This window comes from Thalassophryne amazonica, chromosome 1, assembly GCF_902500255.1.
Source record: "Thalassophryne amazonica chromosome 1, fThaAma1.1, whole genome shotgun sequence".
NCBI classification, from domain to species: Eukaryota; Metazoa; Chordata; class Actinopteri; order Batrachoidiformes; family Batrachoididae; genus Thalassophryne; species Thalassophryne amazonica.
In genome coordinates, this window is record NC_047103.1 from 94,850,242 (window position 1) to 94,868,449 (window position 18,208).

The 18,208-nt window shown below is 41.6% G+C and overlaps 1 protein-coding gene across 1 annotated transcript in view; it reads right to left on the reverse strand.

Moving 5' to 3' along the window:
• The window catches only part of cubn (cubilin (intrinsic factor-cobalamin receptor)), a 362,295-nt gene that overhangs the window by 320,469 nt on the left and 23,618 nt on the right, over window positions 1–18,208 (reverse strand). The window contains exons 7-9 of the mRNA XM_034169223.1: window positions 12,936–13,059; window positions 8,833–9,001; window positions 8,013–8,144 (exon numbers count right to left, since the gene is read on the reverse strand). Coding sequence (XP_034025114.1) covers window positions 8,013–8,144; window positions 8,833–9,001; window positions 12,936–13,059 — 425 coding nt within the window. The remainder of the gene's footprint in view (window positions 1–8,012; window positions 8,145–8,832; window positions 9,002–12,935; window positions 13,060–18,208) is intronic.

An 18,208-nucleotide genomic window follows, 5' to 3' on the forward strand; every position in this document is an offset into this window, starting at 1 on the left:
TGCAAACTTAAAGACTTTCAGCTGAAGCAGAATTGCCGGGAACTCGACCTTGTGACGTTCGTTTGTGAGACGCTGAGGACCGCGCCAGGGTTTGACACATCGTGCCTGTGAAGGAGGACGGGTGAGGGACACATGCTGTCAGCACACATCAGAGGTGATTATTGTCTGAATGATCGTTAATAGTAATTTGGCATTCTGTTACGCAGTATATTTGAACATTGATGAGAATTGTGCAGTTTGCTTCTCACTGCCGTGGCGTACGGACTGATGAGCCTCCACCTGTTGTGAGAAGCTGCTCATTTACATAAAGCTTAAATTCAGACCTGAATGTGTTGCTGATAGTGTGTGCCTCTGAAGGATATTTGCTGTAGCTCTGTTGACTTACCTCACCTTTTCCATTCTTCACAGAGTCAGTTTGTCGTGTCCACCTGGGGGGTGTTTGGCGGTGAATCTGAGTCCAGAAGTGCAGAGGCTTCGATCCTTTTGGGCGCTGGAGAGCGTGCCGTCCTTCACTCCGCCAGACAAACCACATATTTATGTTGTACACTAATTATTGCACTGGAGGGGAAATAAAATCGTTTTGTTTGTGGAACCGCTTTCTGGTTATTTAGCGCTGGGTTCGGTCAGACGTTGGTCCGCTCCTCAACCTGCGTCTGCACATAACAAGGTGGCTTTAATTTACAGCTGAAAGGTTTCTAAAGAACCAAGAAATTTATTTAGCTATTTTAAGTACAAGTGTTCTAAACTTTTTTTTTAACAATCAGAAATTCTGAGGTAACAACAACAAAAAACATTTCCAAGGATTTTTCTTCAGAAAACTGCTCTATAAATAAGCAGTCCTGTGACACATTTGTTTTGTACAGATCAGTGGTTTCTGCCACTAGTCTTCCGTGTTTTGGCCCAACGCGTCGTTCCTATTGGACAAAGCGAAGGTACGTCACAGCTCAGAGCGTCGAAAATTGGATTGGATTGAACTTTGACCGCGTCAGCCTGCCGACAAGCGGCAATGCGCACTCCCGTCAGAAGCGTCGGTTTAGCTCGGCTTTTGATGCAACGCTTCTGGCACATCTAAAAAGCAATGCGTCTCATTGAAAATAATGCTTTTTAGACCGATTTTTGATGCATTTGATGCGTCTGACGTATTCAGTGTGAAAGGCCCATAACACAGCGAAATAACCACATGCAATAATATGTCCACAAATCACGTGCAACATTATTATGTCCACATATCATGTGCAATAACAACTTGTTTATAAATCCCAGCACTGTCACCTTATCACATCTAAACTCCATTTCACATATCGTAAAGAAGATGATCCTATCTCTTTTTCAATCCCAATCATGTTTATATATATGCATATGTATGTGTGTATGAGTGTATGTATATGTATATATATATATATATATATATATATATATATATATATATATATATATATATATATATATATATATACACTCAACAAAAATATAAATGCAACACTTTTGGTTTTGCTCCCATTTTGTATGAGATGAACTCAAGATCTAAAACTTTTTCCACATACACAATATCACCATTTCCCTCAAATATTGTTCACAAACCAGTCTAAATCTGTGATAGTGAGCACTTCTCCTTTGCTGAGATAATCCATCCCACCTCACAGGTGTGCCATACCAAGATGCTGATTAGACACCATGATTAGTGCACAGGTGTGCCTTAGACTGCCCACAATAAAAGGCCACTCTGAAAGGTGCAGTTTTATCACACAGCACAATGCCACAGATGTCGCAAGATTTGAGGGAGCGTGCAATTGGCATGCTGACAGCAGGAATGTCAACCAGAGCTGTTGCTCGTGTATTGAATGTTCATTTCTCTACCATAAGCCGTCTCCAAAGGCATTTCAGAGAATTTGGCAGTACATCCAACCAGCCTCACAACCGCAGACCACGTGTAACCACACCAGCCCAGGACCTCCACATCTAGCATGTTCACCTCCAAGATTGTCTGAGACCAGCCACTCGGACAGCTGCTGAAACAATCGGTTTGCATAACCAAAGAATTTCTGCACAAACTGTCAGAAACCGTCTCAGGGAAGCTCATCTGCATGCTCGTCGTCCTCATCGGGGTCTCGACCTGACTCCAGTTCGTCGTCGTAAGAGATTGTGTGGGCAAATGCTCACATTCGCTGGCGTTTGGCACGTTGGAGAGGTGTTCTCTTCACGGATGAATCCCGGTTCACACTGTTCAGGGCAGATGGCAGACAGCGTGTGTGGCGTCATGTGGGTGAGTGGTTTTCTGATGTCAATGGATCGAGTGGCCCATGGTGGCGGTGGGGTTATGGTATGGGCAGGCGTCTGTTATGGACGAAGAACACAGGTGCATTTTATTGATGGCATTTTGAATGCACAGAGATACCGTGACGAGATCCTGAGGCCCATTGTTGTGCCATACATCCAAGAACATCACCTCATGTTGCAGCAGGATAATGCACGGCCCCATGTTGCAAGGATCTGTACACAATTCTTGGAAGCTGAAAATGTCCCAGTTCTTGCATGGCCAGCATACTCACCGGACATGTCACCCATTGAGCATGTTTGGGATGCTCTGGACCGGCGTATACGACAGCGTGTACCAGTTCCTGCCAATAGCCAGCAACTTCGCACAGCCATTGAAGAGGAGTGGACCAACATTCCACAGGCCACAACTGACAACCTGATCAACTCTATGCGAAGGAGATGTGTTGCACTGCATGAGGCAAATGGTGGTCACACCAGATACTGACTGGTATCCCCCCCCCCCCCCCAATAAAACAAAACTGCACCTTTCAGAGTGGCCTTTTATTGTGGACAGTCTAAGGCACACCTGTGCACTAATCATGGTGTCTAATCAGCATCTTGGTATGGCACACCTGTGAGGTGGGATGGATTATCTCAGCAAAGGAGAAGTGCTCACTATCACAGATTTAGACTGGTTTGTGAACAATATTTGAGGGAAATGGTGATATTGTGTATGTGGAAAAAGTTTTAGATCTTTGAGTTCATCTCATACAAAATGGGAGCAAAACCAAAAGTGTTGCGTTTATATTTTTGTTGAGTGTATATATATATATATATATATATATATATATATATATATATATATATATATATATATATATATATATATATATATATATATATATATATATATATATATATACAAGGTCTGTCAATAAAGTACAGGTCCTTTTTATTTTTTAGCATTTTATCCGGATATTCCACTGTTAAAGGAGATTTTTTTTAATGAAAGACGTGCGGGCGGATTGCAGCGTCAGCTCGCAGCCGCCGCGACGCTCCGCCACAGGAAAAACACCTCCGTTGGAAGCCTTAAGGACAAGTTGGAACATGTCCAGCTGTTAAACAATTTCTCATATACTCACTCCACTGAAAGCCATCAAAAGCCGCCTGGATTTTACAAATGGTTATCAACACGGAGGCGTTTTTCCTGTGCCACCACACCGCGCCGGCTGCGTCCCGACGTGCGGACCCATCCGCACGTCTTTCATTAAAAAAATCTCCTTTAATAGTGGAATATCCAGATAAAATGCTGAAACCGACTTCTTCTGAAACTTCTCTGTTCTCTCACGACGTCCTGGATCAATAGAGCCTGAAATGTGGAGGTTTTCAGCTTGAAACAGGCTGACGACGGCGCCTGAGAGCGCTGCGCGACGTCTCGCACCATGGGAAGTCCTTAAAGCGACAGTATCACCTCAAAATCTCTCACTCATCTCTCATTTTCACTGAAAACCAGCTTAATTTTTCGAACCGTGTCCACTTCGATGTGTCTCACAGGTTTAGAAAAAATTTTGATCAAACAAAGCGCCAGTCTCTCAGCAACTTCTCAGACAAAGGAATTCCGACGAGGGGCTGGACGACTCCTCCCACAAGGAGTGCTCACAGGCGAATGACGTCACCGACAGGCGTGGAAAAAGTCACGCATGCGCATGAGGGTTCAAGCATGTCTGACGTAAAAACATATGAATGAAATCCATATAGTTTTTGAAAAAAATAAAAAGGACCTACACTTTATTGACAGACCTCGTATATATATATATATATATATATATATATATATATATATATATATATATATATATATATATATATATATATATATATATACGAGGTCTATTAGAAAACTATCCTACCTTTTTATTTTTTTAAAAAACTATATGGATTTGAATGACGTTCGATTACACCAATCATGCTTGAACCCTCGTGCGCATGCGTGAGTTTTTTCACGCGTGTCGGTGACATCATTTCCTTGTGGGCAGGCCTTGAGTGAGATGTGGTCCCGCCCTCTCGGCTGAATTCCTTTGTTTCACACGCTGCTCGAGACGGCGCGCGTTGCTTTATCAAAAATTTTTCTGGACCTGTGAGGAATATCCAAGTGGACGCTATTCGAGAAATTAAGCTGGTTTTCGATGAAAAGTTTAACGGCTGATGAGAGATTATGGGGTATTTCTGTCGGTGTAAGGACTTCCCACGGAGCGGGACGTCGCGCAGCACTTCCAGGCGCTGTCGTCGGCCTGTTTCGACCTGAAAGCATCCTAATTTAAGGCTTAATTCACCCAGGATGTCGTGAGAGAACAGAGAAGATACAGAAGAGGCCGGCATGAGGACTTTATGCAGACATTCCACTGTTTAAGGACATTTTTTAATGAAAGACGTGCGCGCAAATTCGCCGAGTCATTTCCGTGACGACTCGGCGAATCTGTGTGCACCGCGACAGGAAAAACACCTCCGTGTTGAAAACCATTTGTAAAATTCAGGCGGCTTTTGATGGCTTTCAACAGGTGAGTAACTGAGAAATTGTTTAACAGCTTGGGCATGTTCCAACTTGCCCGTTAAGGTTTCCAACGGAGGTGTTTTTCCTGTCGCGACCCCCCGCGGTCGGGTCCGGCCCGACATGCGACTCTGCCCGCACGTTCTTTCATTACAAAATGTCCGTTAACAATGGAATGTCAGAATAAACTCCTCATGCCGACTTCTTCTGAAAGTTCTCTGACGACTTACTGGGTCAACAGAGCCTGAAATGTGGAAGTTTTCAACTTGAAACAGCGAGACGCTGCCGCCTCGAAGCGCAGATCGCCGTCAGGCACCGTGGGCCATCCTTACGGCGACACTACCAGACCAAAATCTCTCATCAGCCGTTAAAATTTTTACCGAAAACCAGCTGAATTTATCGAATGGTGTCCACTCAGTTGTGCCTTACAGTTTTGAAAAAATTTTGATCAAACAAAGCAGCAGTCTCTGAGCCATTCCTAAACAATGAAAAAATCGACGAGAGGGTGGGCGACTCCTCACTCAAAGACTGCCCACAGGCGAATGACGTAACCGACAGGCGTGAAAAAACTCTTGCATGCCCACGAGGGTTCAAGCATGTCTGATGTAATCACACGTGATTCAAATCCATATGGTTTTTGAAAAAAATAATAAGGTCGGATACTTTTCTAATAGACCTCGTATATATATATAGGTATGTACGTGGGTGTGTATGTATATGTGTGTATGTATGTACCGTATGTGTATGTATATATATATATATATATATACGAGGTCTCTTAGATAATAAACCGACCCTTTTATTTTTTTTTTTAACTATATGGATTTGAATGACATGCGATTACACCAATCATGCTTGAACCCTCGTGCGCATGCGTGAGTTTTTTCACGCGTGTCGGTGACGTCATTTCCCTGTGGGCAGGCCTTGAGTGAGATGTGGTCCCGCCCTCTCGGCTGAATTCCTTTGTTTCACACGCTGCTCGAGACGGCGCGCGTTGCTTTATCAAAGTTTTTTCTGGACCTGTGAGGAATATCCGAGTGGACACTATTCGAGAAATTAAGCTGGTTTTCTGTGAAAAGTTTAACGGCTGATGAGAGATTATGGGGTGTTTCTGTCGGTGTAAGGACTTCCCACGGAGCGGGACGTCCTGCAGCGCTTCCAGGTGCTGTCGTCGGCCTGTTTCGAGCTTAAAACATCCTAATTTAAGGCTTAATTCACCCAGGACATCATGAGAGAACAGAGAAGATTCAGAAGAGGCCGGCATGAGGAATTTATGCGGACATTCCACTGTTTAAGGACATTTTTTTAATGAAAGACGTACGCGCAAATTCGCCGAGTCGTTTCCGTGACGACTCGGCAAATCTGTTTGTGCCGCGACAGGAAAAACACCTCCGTGTTGAAAACCATTTGTAGAATTCAGGCGGCTTTTAATGGCTTTCAACAAGTGAGTAACTGAGAAATTGTTTAACAGCTTGGGCATGTTCCAACTTGCCCGTTAAGGTTTCCAACGGAGGTGTTTTTCCTGCCGCGACCCCCCGCGGTCGGGTCCAGCCCGACATGCGACTCTGCCCGCACGTTCTTTCATTACAAAATGACCGTTAACAATGGAATGTCCGAATAAACTCCTCATGCCGACTTCTTCTGAAAGTTCTCTGTTCTCTGACGACTTACTGCGTCAACAGAGCCTGAAATGTGGAAGTTTTCAACTTGAAACGGCGAGACGCTGCCGCCTCGAAGCGCAGATCGCCGTCAGGCGCCGTGGACCGTCCTTAAAGCGACACTACCAGACCAAAATCTCTCATCAGCCGTTAAAATTTTTACCGAAAACCAGCTGAATTTATTGAATGGTGTCCACTCAGTTGTGCCTTACAGTTTTGAAAAAATTTTATCAAACAAAGCAACAGTCTCTGAGCCATTCCTAAACAATGAAAAAAATCGACGAGCGGGTGGACGACTCCTCACTCAAAGACTGCCCACAGGCGAATGACATAACCGACAGGCGTGAAAAAACTCTCGCATGCCCACGAGGGTTCAAGCATGTCTGATGTAATCACACATGATTCAAATCCATATGGTTTTTGAAAAAATAATAAGGTCGGATACTTTTCTAATAGACCTCGTATATATATATATATATATATATATATACATACACATGTATGTGAGTGCTAAGGTGTATATATATACATACATATTCTATTTCTACCTCATTTCTTATGTCTTGTACTGTTACAAGTATTATTATTATTGCTTATCCTTGCACACGCTGTTTGATGAACATTTTCCTCTACTTGCACCCACCTTGTGTGTTTTTAAGCGTTGACGTAACATGTGAATTTCTCCTCTGTGAGATCAATAAAGTTTCTCTAGCTATCTAATGTGATAAAAACTTCCAAGGATGTGTGTTTATTTGAGGTAATTGTGTTCAATAGTTGAGAATCATTTTTGTAAATTTTATAACATTGATGAAAGACAGCTGGGTGACACATTTATTGTCAGAATTTTCATTGGACCTCATCCACTAATATTTGGTCAGAAATGTTCTTACTCTCTTGCATGAAATAAGAGTGTGCACAAACTCACCACCACATTCATATCATGTGTGTACTAGCAAGTTTTGTTCTCAACACCTTGAGTATGTTTGTGAATCAGAATCATTTTAAACTGAGTGCAAGTCTATCAGAACTTATTATTTAAATGCAAATAGCATTACTGCTTTCAAAAGTGAAGGAATTAGGCTCAACAATATAATTTTGTGCACCCCGCATGCCCTTTAAAATGTTAAAATTAAAAACAAGATTGATGCCAACTTAAATTGTTGTGACCAATCAAATATATGCCAATAAATAATTTAACAAAAGCCAAAACTGTTACACTGCAATATGAACACGCTCATATACTCCATTGTAAAGTAAATGATATAATTGAAGCTTTAAATGATGACAATAAATGGTGAGGATGTAAGGGCGTCAAGTTTATGTTTATTTAATATATTTTTGTCATTACACTGGGGAAGTAAATTATTTAATAACTGCAGGGTACAAACCAATTTAGTTATGAACATATTGAGAAATCCAAGATTTGTGCATCAAATGTTCATACACACAGTTTAAGCATGGATTTGTGTGTGTGTGTGCAGTGACTGTTTTCTAAAAGAGGCCCATTGCTTCTTTTGGCCAGTGTCCTCCACGTGTGTATCCTGTCATACCTGGTGGACAAGAACCGCAATGGAAGGATCCCATAGTGTTCAAACACTGCACCATCGGAGCGGTGGAGCAGCCGCCATTATTGGTCAAACATTCATCCACATCCTGACAGCTGTAGCCAGTGCCTTGCCAACCTGAGACACATTAAATAAAGAAATACATTCACAAAGCACTCATTTATCTTTCAGAAGTCAAACAAAGCATGTCAGCATAACTATGGACAATGCAAATTGTAGCATCTTGAGTCCGGAAAAACTTCAAAACTGCATCTCTGAACTACACTGGAGATAACTGTGGTGTGAGTTTAATATTTGCATCATCTCTCCACTTAGCCCGACAACCGACCCAGCTATGAATTGGGCCGGATACTGGCTTCCATACTGGACTGAGATTTCCCACTTCTAAACGACCAATAGGAGAGCAGTGCTCGCACCACATCAAGGTGAGGCTGACGAATGGGCTGACGTCAGTGTCTCAGCTGCCAACCAATCACAGGCTAGGAGAGAGAGGCCAGTATTTGGCCCAATTCTGGGCCAGTTGTCGGGCTACTCTCCACTCATTCCACCCTCAACACATGAACTCACAATCTCCGGCATGGGAGGCAGGGACTCTAACCAGGAGGCTAAAACTCATGGGCTCTGGCATCTGTGGCCATGAGGACTTTTACTATTACACCACTCATACCATGTAATTTTAGAAAGCATTATCTGCTGAAGTACTTTACAAAATCAAATGTAGATTTTTTGGGGGGGTTTTTTTTGGGGGGGGGGTTGGATTTGCACCACAAATGGTTTAAAACTGAGATGTGTAACTTAGTGTTACCGGCTGGACATGCTCCACAGTGGAAGGAACCCGGGGTGTTGAAGCAGGACACTGGGGGGTTGGTGGAACAAGGCTTGCTGGGAAGATTACACTCATCGACATCTTCCACACAGGCCGGGTTCCCAGCTGGAGCCTTCCAGCCACTCTCACAAACACATTGGTAACTAGGCTGCAAAACGGTCACAGTGGGAAAACAGTTTCAGCCGCAGTCACACCTATACTGAAATATTATCACAAAAACAATCAAATAAAAGGCAATGACAAACTATAGATGGCCAAAAAAGTGTAAAAACATAGTTACAACTGTTACACTAGTTACAACTGTATCCTATTTTGAAAGCTCCAAATTTCTACACAGCATAGGAAACATAGTCAGGTTATTGGACAGTTACACAGTTTTGTTTTGTTTTTTTACATAATTTTCCTTCTGTACGCCAACATAATCAAGTTATAGAAATAGTGTGATAGTGTAGTCATAAAATTAAAAAAAAAGAAAGTTGTGTTGAGTATGACAACTCTTGTTCATGTATACTTAGTAGTTCATATAATTTCCTGCTACATTGAAAGTCAATTCTGAGGCTGTTCTGTTATTCATTCATACACTTAAGAATATTCATGTTCTGAGTTTATAAAAAAAAACTTGTTCTGTAAAATAGTTCCTTTACTATTGTGATCAAAAACATTGACTCTCAATTCTGAGGCTGTTCTGTAAATATTTATTCATACACTTAAAAATATTCATGTTCTGAGTTCATTAAAAAAACTTGTTCTGCAAATAGTTCTCTTACTTTTGTGATCAAAAGCATTGATTTGAATCTCAATTTTGAGGCTGTTCTGAAAATAGTTTTCAAATAAACAATAAATATAGCAACTTCTGATCAATCCATATCAATTTCAGACTTAAAATAATGTACTGATTTAAGCCCCAGCCATTTCGGTTTAAACTATGCCCACTTCTGGTTTAAGCACTGCCCACTACGAGTACAGATACGGATACAGATAATTTAGATGGTTGAACAGATACAGATACAGAGAGTGGTGTACTTGCTCATCCCTAGTGTGGAATCCATTTGCTTAGTGGGGAAATCAGTGCAGAAAATCCACTATGGTGATAGTGCAGTTTATCTGCCAGGGAGGGAAATTCAACAAGTTGAGACTGTGGCATGCTTCCGTAAACGTGTCCATAAAAATCATAGAGAGATATGCTTTGCAAACTTAAAGAATATTGAATCACCAACGTCATCAACCCCACAGAGGTCCTTAGTCTGGGTCTCATTAACATAAGATCACTGTCCTCAAAATCATTGTTGATTAATGATCTAATTATGGAACATCACTTAGATATGATTGGGTTATGTGAAACCTGGGTTAAACGTACAGCTGACCTCCCCTTAAATGAGGCCTGCCCACCAGCATATACATTTAGTCATATCCCTCATGATGCGAAGCAAGGCAGGGGTGTTGCTCTTATTTATAAATCTAGGTTTAGCTTATTAGCTGTTGAGGTCACAAAAATAACTCATTTGAGCATCTCTGCTCTGCCCACAATGCTACGTATTGCCAAGGTCAGAAGAATAAAAAACAGCCATTATTTTTCACTCTATATAGGCCCCCTGGCCCATATTCTGAATTCTTAGATGAATTTGGTGAGTTCATCTCTAACTTGTCAACGAGTGCAGATAACACTCTGATTATTGGTGACTTTAACATTCATATAAATAAGCCTTCTGATCCCCTCTGCAAATCATTTACGGAAATTGTGGATACATTCGGATTTCAGCAATGCATTCAGGACTCGACACACATTAGTGGAAATACCCTGGATTTGGTTCTCGCAGATGGTATTGCTGTCACGAATATTGACATCATGTCTCTTTCTTCGGTGGTCTCTGATTACTCACTTAGGTTTACAGTTTCACTGTCGTGTTTAGTGGAACAACAACCTTATTCATGACTACGGCAATGCATCAACTCCTCAACTATGACTGAACTCGAAGGTAGACTGCCTGATGTCTTAGCTTCACGTGTGGAAAATGCCCAATCAGTAGACAAGTCTTGTGGATAGTTTAAACTCAGTGCTCAAAACTACACATGATTGCACCACCTTTGTTAAAACCATACTCCCCAACAAAACACAGTCACCTTGGTTCAATGACTACTTGTGTGACCTCAAGCATAAGGCTAGAGGTCTAGAACGGAAATGGCGTAGTTCAAAATTAGAAGTATTCCACCTTGCATGGTGTGATGCTATCTTAGACTATAAGTATACACTACTGGCTACAAAGCAGACCTATTACTCTGATTTGATCAACAAAAACCAGTATAACTCAAAGTTCTTCTTCGACACAGTGGCAACACTTATTCATGGGCAACCACCTGTCGTTCACTCTCCTTTTACAGCACAAGATTTCCTGGATTAGTCAAGAAGAAAATCAAAGACATTAGGTTGAGCATATCCCAGCATGCCTTAACCCAGCCACTACACTCTGTTACTGAGGTGGGCGCCATTACTGAGGCATTACCTAGATTTACAGAATTTGATAGTATCTCATAAGGCGTGCTGACAAAACTCGTAATGTGTACAAAAAGCACAACCTGCTTATTTGATCCTATACCAACAAAACTGTTTGAGGACTTGTGGCCCACTCTTAAGCTGACTGTGCTGGAAATTATTAATCTTTCTTTAACTTCTGGATCTGTTCCTAAATGTTTCAAATCTGCAGTGATTAAACCATTACTTAAGAAATCTAATCTTGACCCTAGTGTATTGAAAAACTATAGGCCAATATCAAATCTATCATTTTGCTCTAAAATTCTGGAAAAATTGGTTTCATGGAAGCTTGTGGACTACCTTACAGAAAATAATCTTTTTGAGCCACTTCAGTCAGCTTTTAGAAAATATCATTCCACAGAGACAGCTCTCACTAAATGATCTTCTACTTGCAATAGATTCAGACACCACTCCAGTTCTGGTGCTGTTAGAGCTCAGTGCTGTGTTTGATACTGTGGATCATCATATTCTACATCATAGGCTGGAGAATCATTTTGGGATTACTGGGAGTGCCCTTGCATGGTTGACGCCATACCTGACCAGTCGTTCTCACTGTGGTTTGTACAGTAATACTACCTCTACCTTTAGTGACATGAAATTTGGGGTTCCACAGGGGTCTGTCTTAGGCTCCCTGTTTTTCTCCCTTTATATAGCACCCCTTGGGCACATATTGTGGAGTTTTGGGGTTACCTTCAATGCTATGCTGATGATACTCAGTTACGAGTATACATGCTGATAACTGCTGGTAATGTCATCCACATAAAATCCTTAGAGGACTGCCTTGCATCAGTGAAAAGCTGGATGTCTAGCAACTTCCTACTTTAAACTCTGGCAAGACTGAAATGATGGTTCTTGGTCCAGTGAGACATTGGCATCAATTTGACCATTTAACGTTTAACCTAGGCTCGTGTGTCATACATCACACTGACAAAGTGAGGAACCTTGGGGTAATTTTTGATCCTACGTTGTCCTTTGAACTCCACATTAGAGATATTACGAGGAGTGCTTTCTTCCACCTGCGAAATATAGCAAAGATTCATTCCATCCTGTCTAAACCTTAGGGATAGTGGCCGGTGGTCACCTTAGTATTTTTTCTGTTTTTTTTTCTTGTTGCTTAATGCTGACAAATTACATTGTATTTGTCTTTCTGATGCTTGAGTCTGCTTTTTTCTTTTCTCTCTGTTTGAGGCACAACTCCATCCAGAGATGGGTGTGGTATCTGTTCCAGAAACCGTCCTGTGCACCAGCAACATTTCCTGTATGTTCGTTTTTCTAAGTGTCAAATGAGCGGTGTTAGATGTTCATGTGTGTGACCTGGAATTTGGTTGACACCTCCCACGAGAGGGATCGAATGGGCTCTCACAGTGCACACTCTGTCTTTCAGCCGCTGGTGTGCACAAATAGTTGTAGCAACAGGTGTACGAGGCGTTGGAGGCAGTTACGATTTTACACGTATTGCATGATGCTTTATGCGCACTTCATGTGCAATTCGACCACATTTGTACTATGTGTGATGGGGCCCTTAGTTATGGCTGTAGATGTGACTACTTACTTGTCCAGGTGTGACCCGGTCTGCATCAATACACATGCCATGTACACACAGATTCTGACTATTCCTGCAGTCATCATAACGCACAGTGCAAAGAACACCAGACCACTCTGCAGAACAATGACACCTGCAGAGAAACACGTCATCAGAATATCAAATAACTCTGCAGCTGGCTGCTATGACAGGTCCCCCTCAGTTCAAAGTAAACTGAATATGAAAAGCTGAATATGAAATAGTTTTTACAGATGGCAGGAAGGTTTTTCAGACCCACTCACTGACTGGCTGACTGTTGATCCTATACTTGCCTTGGTAATCGATGGAAAAACAATTTGTTCTCTCAACAAACTTTCTAGAAAAGCTTAAATTTAGTTATACTTGATAATGCAGTCCAACTCAAACATTTTCAGGCAACTGATCACCTGAAAATCTTAATCAACTACCACAACTAGTTAGTGGGGGTTCTTGAATGGTATTGTATCTGTTTTTTTTTTTTTGTTTTGTTTTACAGAGGCAGATTCAAATGTAATATACTATCTATTACCAAACATAAGAACAGTGGGGCTCACAATGAAATCTTAAACTCTTCTGGGACCCACCCACAGCCTTTAATCACAATTTTGATCAAAATATGAGTACCATGAAGTATTTCTACAGTTTAGACAGTACGAGGTCTGTCCATAAAGTAACGGTCCTTTTTATTTTTTTCAAAAACTATATGGATTTCATTCATATGTTTTTACGTCAGACATGCTTGAACCCTCGTGCGCATGCGTGAGTTTTTCCACGCCTGTCAGTGACGTCATTCGCCTGTGAGCACTCCTTGTGGAAGGAGTGGTCCCGCCCCCTCGTCGGATTTTCATTGTCTGGAAATGGCGGAATGAAAAGGACTTTTTTCCATCAGAATTTTTTCAGAAGCTGTTAGAGACTGGCACCTGGAAACCATTCGAAAAATTTATCTGGCTTTCAGTGAAAATTTTACGGGCTTCACAGAGAATAAGGACTTTAACTACAGCTTTAAGGACCCCTTTAAGGACAGTCGGTGCGCCGCACTCCGAGCTGCGACGACGTGGCACAAACCACTGGATCATTTCTAAGCTGATGGCTCTGTGGATACGAGACCGTCATGTGCTCTTTCTCTGGTTATCACAAGATCTGGACATCAGCCATTTTCCGCACTTTTAACAAGAGATTTTGTCATGGAAAGCCGCGTGGAGGCTTCGCGCGTCACGGCCGATTCGCTGATGAAGCGAGACAAAGGCACACCTCCGTTTCGGAGTGTTAGAGGACAAGTTGGGACATGTCCAGCTCTCCACAAGTTCTCTTATACTCAATCGACTGGTAAGCACTGAAAGCCGAGATAGGCATGTGAAGCCCGTAAAATTTTCACAGAAAGCCAGATAAATTTTTCGAATGGTTTCCAGGTGCCTGTCTCTAACAGCTTCTGAAAAAATTCTGATGGAAAAAAAGTCCTTTTCATTCCGCCATTTCCAGACAATGAAAATCCGACGAGGGGGCGGGACCACTCCTTCCCAAGGAGTGCTCACAGACGAATGACGTCACCGACAGGTGTGGAAAAACTCACGCATGCACACGAGGGTTCAAGCATGTCTGACGTAAAAACATATGAATGAAATCCATATAGTTTTTTTTTTAAAATAAAAAGGACCGTTACTTTATGGACAGACCACGTATGTTCAACTAGGTCAGATAAATGAAGAACAATACATAATCCCTTGACTTTTTAAAAAAAATTACATTTTTAAACTTTACAAGAAAATCCTTCTAATTTATTTTTTAGACACCTCTTGTGGCTTACCAGGGGGCTATGGCCTACATGCAACACCTTTGTGGCCCATCAGAGGGCAGAGACCCATAGTTTGGGAACCACTGGTATATACTGCATGCCAGAGTCAAACATTTATTCATTTTGTATGCCTGTGTACTCCTATCAATGGTCATGTGGTGGGGGCTAGACCCTTTCTAAGTAGTCGTGTAGTCATTCACACACCTACGGTCAATTTAAATTCTCCAATTCACCTAACCTGCATGTTTTTGGAAGCGGGAGGAAGTCGGGGCACCCAGAAGGAACCCATGCAAACATGGTGAGAACATGCAAACTGCACACAGAAAGACCCAGGTTGGAAGCGGTCCCATGACCTTCTTGCTGTGAGGCAACAGTGTTGAGTAAATCTTACAAATGCCTATGTTCCATAATGCTTGATTTTCACATCCTCATATAAAAACAACAGAGAGAAAACTGACCCACCTTTCGTCAAAAAAGTGACAGCTGCCAATCAAAATCGGCCACGTCACTAAGCCCCGCCCCCTCTATGACGTCATAGCCAATCAGAATCGATGACGTCACTATGTCCCGCCCCTAAGCCCCTCCCCTAGTCCCGCCTCCAAGCCCCGCCCCTTATGACATCACAGCCAATCATAATCGATGACGTCATTATGCCCCGTCCCTAAGCCCCGCCCCTAGTCCCGCCTCCGAGCCCCCGCCCCTTATGACGTCACATCCAATCAGAGTCGATGACGTCAGTATGTCCCGCCCCTAAGCCCCGCCCCCGGCTCCTCCCCTAGTTCCGCCCCTGGCTCCTCCCCTAGCCCCACCCCAAGCTCCTCCCCTAACCCCGGCCAAGCACCGCCTCCAAGCCATACCTCCCCTCCCACCCAGGGTCTAATATTTTAATGTCATTTTATTTCATGAATTAAAGAATGATAAAAATACCCAGATCTTTTTAATGTATTAAAGAATTAACTAATTCTGAAATAATTAAACATAAATCAGTGTCTATTATTTAATGCCCCTTTAATATTTTTAATTCTTAAATTATTACGTTTCCTTTTCTGTTTTTTAATTCGTAAATTAAAGAAGGGGTACAAATAGCCGTCTCTCGGTTGTAAGTCTTTGCAGCAAGACGGTCAAATACCCACGCATAGAGCTGCTCGCGGAAACATGACCCCACGGCTGTAAAACCTGTTGCAGACGCTGTGTCTGTGTGTGTGCGTGTGTGTGTGTGCGTGTGTGTGTGCGTGTGTGTGCGCGCGTGTGTGTGTGTGTGTGTGTGTGTGTGTGTGTGTGTGTGTGTGTGGCGGGACACCCGCTGAGCGGAGATGCTGCCCCGAGGTGATGAACCCGAAGAACAATAAACAATGCTCCTTATCACTCACGCCAAAGGATGTTTCAATAAACAATGCTCCTTATCACTCACGCCAAATGGTGTTTCTTTTAAGATATTACCCGATCATCATGGTGCGCGGGACACCCGCTGATCGGAGATGCCGCCCAGAGGTGATGAAGGCGGAAAAAAACAAAGTTTCTTCTCCGTCACTCCCGGCAGGGTGGCTGGGTGTCAGGCCAGATGGTATTTTTAGAGCAAAAGGTACCAGTAAGTGTTTTTCACAAAAAACCTCGTTTGAAAAACAATTTACCCTTTTCAACAATATTATAGGAAAGAACACAGGCTGTATAAGGTTTAGAATATGTGCTTTATTACATTCATTAAAGTCACACACAGAGAAAAAAGCAATTGTTCATGTTTATTAAACACAGCATACGTGAAGGAAAACATTAAGAAAAAAGTATTTGGTCCACTTACATGAAGAAAAAAAGTATACGTTCATGTTTATTAAACACAACATACATGAAGGAAAACATTAAGAAAAAAGTACTTGTTCCAGTTACCTGAAGAAAAAAGCATATTTTCATGGTTATTAAACACAAATTTGGTCCACTTACATGAAGAAAAAAGCATACGTCCATGTTTATTAAAGGGTAACCATCAGGCTGTCGCTGTAAATTAGCTGATAGATGATTATTGTGTCTCCAGCTGCGTATAATAAACTCAAGTCTGCTCAAAGCCACTTTTCTAAGGCAACAAGTTCGCATTTTTTTTTTTGTAAAGTCAACTTATTATATTTTACACATTTTGGGATTCAAACATCAAATCCTTATCTCAACACTTCACGGTAACGTTCACATGCCAGCAGCTTGGATGTTAAGTCCTAAATCTAAACATTTTCTTTGCTCACTTGTATCGCTGCAAGTTCCTGCTTTACCACCTCATTCTGACCAAGAAACATCTGAAGTGGGTCAAAAAAATAACTGAAACTGTTCTTGAAAGCAGCTTTCTCCTGGTTAGTTTTTAATACACCCTGAAGACATCAAGATTCTCTGATCAGATTTCTTGGGAGACTTTCCAAAAGGGAGACATGTATTGTTTTAATATGAAAATCAGCCGTCAGCATTTTATGTCAAGTGTTCCCTGAAAATCACAGATAACTGAATGACGGAGAACTGAAGCAACAACTTTGAAGTTTCAAATAAAACAGGGTTCATCAGCATTTTTTGGTTTATCAGAATCTGAATCAGAACAGCTTTTAATGGCCAAGTATCCACAGAATACATGGAATTTGACTTTGGTTTGAGCCGCACTCTCTCTGTACACTGTAAATGCATCCTAACATACAAACGAATTAAGTTAACCAGACTCAGTTTTCAAGCTGTAGCTTCAAGAAAATTAAGTTGACCTGAATATGATGAATGAACAAAACTATTTTGAGAATTAAGCCGTCACTTGCTGAATGCTCACAGTAAATACATTACTGTAATTTATTTTTTTCAGTACAGCAAAATAAACAAGTTACTGTAATCTAGATTTTAAGTGTATTTGAGTACTGGACACTCGCAATAATTAAGGTAATCAAATCTGCTTCAAGACAACATAAATTACTTTGTAAGGCAGCAAGTTTGCATTTTTTGATTATTTTCATTTTTAGTAAAGTCATCTTATTATTTTTTACAGTGTAAGGCATGTAGAAATACCCTAAAGAGCGAATAATCCGCAGTAAAAAATTGTACAACGTGTTTTTAAAAACCGCTTGTAATTATGAACAAACTAGTTTAGCTAACAACTGCTACAGAAAGGTGAACATTTATTAAAATGAATCTGAAATACACGAGTTGACCAACATCAGGAGGGTAAGAGTTCTAATGTTAAAACTCACTGTTGTTACTCAGCTGTTTTATGATTTGTAAAAAGCTGCACCAGGCACTTGAAAGTTGCACATTTCCGACCAATTCTGTCAAAAACATTAACAGCCTGTGAGCCGACACACTGCTGTCAGTGTGACAAGAGGAAAGTGTGTCATGTAGAATCTGTGCATTTGTTCAGAGCGTATAATTATAAATCTCATGTCCTTTTAACGTGGATAAAGATTTAAATGCGGTTGTTTTGCAGAAGTTCCACTGAAAACACACAGAAGCTGTAATT